Source organism: Salarias fasciatus, chromosome 5, assembly GCF_902148845.1.
Source record: "Salarias fasciatus chromosome 5, fSalaFa1.1, whole genome shotgun sequence".
NCBI classification, from domain to species: Eukaryota; Metazoa; Chordata; class Actinopteri; order Blenniiformes; family Blenniidae; genus Salarias; species Salarias fasciatus.
In genome coordinates this window covers 27,398,684-27,405,415 of record NC_043749.1, presented here as the reverse complement: position 1 = coordinate 27,405,415, position 6,732 = coordinate 27,398,684, and the positions used below count along the sequence as shown (strand labels likewise).

The window sequence follows — 6,732 nt, the reverse complement described above, 5'->3', positions numbered from 1 at the left end:
TATCAAGCTGTTTCACGTGTCATGTTTCTCTCCTCCACTAAGTAATTTACATTTTTAAAGCAAATAATAATTTAACATGTTAAATTATGAATATGAACAGTGCATAGCACAAAAAACAGGGAAGCTGACACGTGGTGCGTTCGTGTTTGCATGCCTTTGCGTTGACTATGAAATGACCCTTACGCTGCACTGTATTGATGAAGAATGAGAGGGTTAGATGTAAGTTATTTATTTCAGAATTTATGGAACTTGCCTGTTTTTTTAAAACTGCAAAGTTTTTTTTAAGAGATGTCAGTTATTTCCTACTTTTCACAAGTTGAAAACTAATAATATGAATAATATAGCACTAATAATATAGGGAATTATTGGAATTATCGTCCATTTATTGTTATGGAGGTGAGGTGCTCAATATATCGTGATATTGATTTGAAGCCATATTGCCCAGCCCTAGTCTAACAACAATAACTACAATAAAACAAATGCCAAGCATTTGAGATGACACAACTTTACAAGGTACTTGCTCAGTGTACCCGCATCCTAGTGGGTGAATTTGTCAGTTAGACATGGAGCACAATGCCCCCTCAACATTTGTGGCTGCCCCCTCATACATGCCTGGCTAGACCCGGCCCTGGTTCCAGTCCAGTTCTAACAGTGACTCATTTGAGAAATGAGATGACTTGATGAACTTTGTCCTTCCTGCAGGCTATGAGCCACTTTGAATGCCTCGGTCTCAGAAAGCAAAGAAGGTAAAGACGACAGAACGCACAATAACTGATGGTTATGATAAGATTATTGCTTGACCGCTGAAGAGCTCACAGAGAAAAGGAAACTCACTGGTGTCGTCCTCTGTGCACTTCCAGCTTCTTCTCTTGAGTGAGGAGGAGATTTTACAACTCCATGACTCTGCTGTTGTTTCATGTGATGCTGTGGATTCTGATCTGTCTCCTGGTACAGTTGAACACTTCCAACATGATGTGTGAGTTTAACAGAACTGTTATAAAGCTGTTAACTTAGATAATAATACATACAATAATGATTTTCTCTTGTTTTTCTGTACACAAATGTTTTCCTGGTAATAGATTTTTTTTCTCCATTTCTAATTCTACTTGTTAAAACAAAGTGCTTAAAATCTGGTGAATTCTTGTAATTCTAGATATTAAATAAACAAATTTAGAAAAAAAACTGAGAAAATTTAACTTCTTTGAAGCTGACGCCCAATAAATGACACAGTTTGGTTTTTGGAGAAAAAGGAAGTATTTCCTTTGGTTTTAAATGATCTGATGAACACAGAAATGTTAACTTGATCGATGTGAAGTTTCTTGACCTCTGACATGTTGATATTCCTTTTCATTGGCTTTTGACTCAAAAGACACTAACTCAGTTCTTTTCCAGCATGAATCCTCTTGTAATTGTAATTTATAACTCTGTAACCCCCAGGAAAGAGAGGTTTTTAATCTCAACGGGACTTTCCTGGCTAAATGTTAAACAAACAAACAAATCCTCCTTAAAACACTTCAATGTTTTACAAAGTGGCATAGAGGGGAAAAAAACAATCAAACATCAGCAAATAAAAAGAAGCACTTGGTGGACTGGAAGGGCGGCTGGACCACTGAGGCCAGTTTCAGTCACTTTACGTGAATAAAGAGGTCTGGAAGGTTGAGAGGAGGATATTAAAGGCATACAAGTTGGCTTCATGGCGCGTTTAGAAGGCTGAGAAATGACAGAGCACTTTTCATGACTGAAATAAAGTCACTAAGACGCTCCAGATGACAGAAAGAAGACCACATCAGCTGGTCTGTGGAAATGATCTGTCCATGCAATACAGGCTGGAAGGTGTCGACATGTTTCCACTCGGCTTCAGGTGTGCTGCTGCTGCAGTAACATTATTTTTTACCACAAAAGCAAAAAAGAAAAATATTGATCGAGACAATCTGGAATTTCTCATCTTGAGTCCAAAAGCAGATTTCCAGTTTTGCCAAGTTGAAAAATGCGGCAACACGTCTGAAGCGGAGAGCAGCTCCTCCGTCCTCTATCCGGTCTGGTGAGGCAGAGCTACGTAGTCCGGGTTGTAGGCAGGCTGAACCAGGAAGTCCGTTTCGGCGGGGGGAGCGCTGGCCTGCGGCTTGGCGGCGGGCTGTAAGGGGTAGGGAGGCTGCCCGGGGCCAAACGCCGCCTGGCTGTAAGGCGCCGGCTGGGAGGGGTACATAGGACCGACTGCCAAGAGACAGACAACAACCGGGGTCAAAGGTCTCAGAGGGTTTCACTGGGACATGAAGGAGACACAAATGTTTTCTCTTTTACAAAGAGAGAAACTGCATTAAATCCTGATTCACAGCACATTTTGAAGTATCAATAAACAAGTGTTTATGAGAAACAGCACATTCATACTTTATAACAATCAAACAGCCTCGTGGCTCCTCCTCTCTGTCAGACTCTGTCAAGTCATCAATAAGCCATTATTTGTGTTTAAGTGGGACTGAACAGCAGAAAGCATAACATCATATTAAAGAGCTGAGACACTGGTCTGTCAGCAGACATTAGTTAGGAGATGATTTGAGGAATATTTCAAAGGTAAAATGCTGCGATAGAACCGTCACTCATTACTACACGATGAATGAAAACAAGCTGGGAGTGAAGTTAATGTTCCATGCATGTTCCATTAACTCGATTCAACCACAATAACATTCAGAGAGAAACATCTGGGACGGGATAAGCTGTGGAGATTACTTCTATCAACCTCTACTGTCATGACTGATTGAGCGCTAAACTAACTGTGGTGAACGGAGCAGTGAAGCTCCACACTCACTGGCTTCCTGGTACGTTGGTGGAGGTCCTGCTCCGTACGGCTGGCCGTGGTAGGCTGAAGGCTGGGCTGGGTAGCCGGGCTGCATCGGGATGGGCTGGAACTGGCCCCCCGGGTACTGCTGGGGGTACTGCTGAGGGGTGGAGGTCACCACTGTGGTGTGGGTGGTGGTGCCAACCACAGCTGGAAGGAAGAATGAGAAAAGACAGCGTTCACCTTCATTTCTGACAACACGGAAGAGGAAGAGGAAAAAGCTATTCTCACAAAGCAGCGGTGGAAAAGGCTTTGACACAGAACGACTCACAGTTTGTCTTTATTCTGCTTTAACTTCACATGTGAAAATTGAATTTAGACAACCTGAGAGCAGGAAAAGTTCCAACACAACAACTCAACAGGGGTGTCAAACATTTATTTATCTGTTTGTTTTGTCCACCTGAATGTTCTTGCTCACTACTAAACACTGATGTTGACAAATGTGTTACGATGACACTTTACTTGAGTTGTTTGCAGCTGCCATATTTGTTTAAATTTGCATTAAGGCTTAACTCAAAAACCTCAAAGGTTTCCATTTCACTACAAATTTTAAAAAATTCAATTCTAAAAATAGTTAATTAATGATACATTTAGATATAAAAATTAAACATTAAATGTGTGATGGTCTTGATGGAAAACCCTTCCTCAACCAGAGAACATGAAACATAAGTGGAAATGTGAAACAGTTATGTCGAACACTTGTTTATTGTGGGGAAGACTTCCTGAAGCAGTTAAAATTCATGCTCTCTTCCTCGTTTCTTCGTGACATTAACCCCTTCCTCTCTCCCACATGCAGCCTGGAGTGGAGGGTTTCGTACTCACGTCGCGGCTTGTGGCACATGTGGTAGAGGCAGCAGCAGGGACAGCAGCAGCAGCAGATGATGAGGAGGAGCAAGACAACCACAGCCAATACAATTCCAAAGATCACATACCACGATGAAAACACTGAAGTTCCGTGGTACTGGATACTGTATAAATCTAAATTATAATCCCTTAAAGAAAGAAAGGAAAAAAACGAGGTTAATTATATTGATGTTGTCTGGCTGGTTTGTAAAACAACAACAACAACAACAACAACAACAACAACAACAAAGTCTGATGAAGGCTGATGAAAAAGATTTGAATGTAAATATGAAATTGCAAACCTGTAGCTCATCCTGGCGGTTGTCGTCTCAGTTTTCAGAAGTAGAAAAAAAGAAATCACCCCTGAACTGAATATAGACTCGATTCACTGCAGTAGCTGACAATCCGCTGGAAAAGGCACAAGTGAGATGATAGGTTTCATTTCAGTTCTTCCTTGCTCTTTACCTGTCTGTGCGCATGCTCTGACAGCGCTCAGCTCAGACCCCGCCCCCCAGCTGAACAGCCAATCAAAGACATGGTATGCAAATTAGAGGCAGTCTGGTTTCTCTGAGGCTGAGGCTCCAGTGCAGAGCAAACGGAGCAAACTGCTAAATATGTTAAGTAGTGGGAGTGAGAGGATTGGGATCAGGAAACACGTCAATGATGTGATGATGTTTGATAATGCTCTCCTTTCCATTTTCACCCAACAGCACCACTGAGATGAGTGAAGAGCCACATCACAACGTTCACTTCTATTTATCTGTCAAATAAAACCTGGCTTGTTTCCAGAAAGTCAGAGATTCTCATGAAATCATGCTTTGGCTGCCACCTTGTGGAAAAAAAATAGAACTACACTCAGTGGAATTAGACTTGACAAATTACTGTCATGTTGTACCTGAAGCTAACCCTAAACCCTAAACCCTAACCTAACCTTAACCCTGATCCTGGTCCTAAACACTGAACACTAAACCCTAATCCTAACCCCAAACCTAACCCAATAAGTTTAAGATTAAAGCTGAATTCTTTATTTTGTCTTTATTTATTAATTTTGTTATTTTGGTTTGTTTTTTTTTGGGGGGGGGGGGGGTGATTGTGAAGGAATCGTCTCAGTAGAAAACATTTTTTCAGATTTTACCAAATGTATGAACAAAGAAACTTGTTTAAAAGAAAAAACTTTGAAACTTCTGTGTACCTCCCTCAGGGTGATGAAAATGACAACTGTTCCTTCTGACTGCTCAGGGTTTATTCACTTCAACACCCAAACCCCAAACGTGAGAACTGAAAACATACAAACATGCATAATAATAAATAGAAACTTATACAATAAACAAATATACACATTGCAGAAAACATAAATATCTTTAAACCTTCAAACATACACATGAAACAGACATTCCAACAGAAACATTCACCCAAGCCTGCACATGAGACACATGAGACACCCCAGCTGCAAAGCACACCACACTACCACCACTAGTAACTAGTGATGTGTCCAGCAATACCGATGCATCGAGCTCATAGAGCGAAACCTGTGTCGGTGTATCGCTTTCAGAAAGTCACTTGACCGAAACAGGGATTGTTTCGAACTGACACTGACAGCGCCAAACTGTTTAAAAGGAAGCGCATCTGTCATATATCGGGATGTGTGGGCCATTTCAGAGAGAAGAATCTCTAATGTACTCGGACATGATCATCCTCAAATTCGTCAAGAAAGATGGAGCAGCCTAGCAAAGAGAAAGGTTTCCGCCGTGTGGGAACATTTTGATGTTGTGTCGGAAATGTTTCATCCTGTTCCTCTCAGAGTTTCCACTTGATCTGTCTGAATTCAAATTAATTTCAAAGTGACTCTTAGTTTACTGTTCATGCTATTTTCTGTAGGGTAAATGTCACAATTGTTCGACAGAACTCTCTTCAATGCTGAGGCATTATCGGGCCAAGCATGAAATGAAGTCCGAGATACACCCAGGATAAACTCAGGTATTATTTCACATTATTTTAAGTATTTATTTATTTATTACTATTTTATTTATTTATTTATTATTCTCTTTTTACCAGTCCTCTATCTGCCTCTTCTTCTCTATTTTCCTGATGTAATGTTTTCAACCTTCAACAGTCTTATATTAATCTACATATCTGTACATTTATCTCCTTGTCACTATGCATTTTACCAGCTGTTTCAAACCATCCACTTTATTCTTTTTTCTCTCATTTGTTGCTTCAGTTAAGTTGACCCTCTGTGCCTTTCCCTTCCTACTCTCCTGGTCTCTGGTGAATTGATTGTTGTTGTTTGTTTGTTTTTTTTTTCTTTTTCTCTGCCCTTGTCCTGTCTGTTAAGGCACTTTGTAAACTTCTGTTTTTAAAGTTGCTATATAAATGAAGTTATTACTGTTATTATTATTGTTACACAGCCACTCTACAACTTACTCACAGTTGCTTTATTGATACTTAAAAGGGCTGTATCATGCTTTTTTAGCTAGTCCAAACCCTAGAAATGGCATTAACATAGTAATAGTTTATTTTGGCACTAAGGAAAAGTAATTTTGTGTGAAACAAAAGATTTTCTGGGGCTAATTCTGAAACCCCGAAGAGAAAACGCTCTGTTTCACTGAAATCCCGCCTCTCCCCCTGTGGACTTTGACTGACAGCACTTCAACCAAAACAAATATGCTGGCTAGCTTTAGCTCTTTAGCTCTCGCTTCTCTACACACAAACGCGAAAACGTCTTTTCCTGTTAGAAACTCACCAAGCGCAGACGCTTCAGACCCTTCAGACCCTTCAGACTCTTGTTCTTGCTTGACTGTTGCTTTCAGACGATGATTAAAGTTTATCTCCGCAATCAGAGTTAGAAAAAAGTGGCAACGCTGATTGCCGAGGACCTGAGGGAGGGGGGCTCAGGGGAGCCATCTTCACTGTGTGACGTCAACGTGGGAAACAGAGCGTTTTCACGAGGAAAGCTCAAACACACAGGCACGAAGGGAAAAAAATGCTTTGGGGGTGTTTTTGGTGAGTACCAGTGGCTTAGCTGGGGTGTATTCCACATGGGTGTTCATATG

The 6,732-nt window shown here is 40.8% G+C and overlaps 1 protein-coding gene across 1 annotated transcript; it reads right to left on the bottom strand.

Moving 5' to 3' along the window:
• Positions 1-1,381: 1,381 nt before the first annotated feature.
• Positions 1,382-4,889, bottom strand: LOC115388957 (protein shisa-5-like). Its single transcript, XM_030092293.1, has 5 exons — positions 4,872-4,889; positions 3,982-4,087; positions 3,659-3,828; positions 2,807-2,986; positions 1,382-2,214 (listed from the first exon to the last, which is right to left on the bottom strand). Exons 2-5 carry the CDS (start codon positions 3,990-3,992, stop codon positions 2,030-2,032), a joined length of 546 nt encoding a protein of 181 aa, XP_029948153.1. The 5' UTR covers positions 3,993-4,087; positions 4,872-4,889; the 3' UTR covers positions 1,382-2,029.
• Between the last annotated feature and the right edge of the window lie 1,843 nt (positions 4,890-6,732).

What these genes read in the sequence shown, in the direction of transcription:
- LOC115388957 (XM_030092293.1), bottom strand. An exon ending in CATGTGCCACAAGCCGCGAC is followed by an intron (nt 2,987 to 3,658) that starts GTGAGTACGAAA and finishes TCTTCCTTCCAG; the next exon opens with CTGTGGTTGGCACCACCACC. An exon ending in ACCAACGTACCAGGAAGCCA is followed by an intron (nt 2,215 to 2,806) that starts GTGAGTGTGGAG and finishes GTCTCTTGGCAG; the next exon opens with TCGGTCCTATGTACCCCTCC.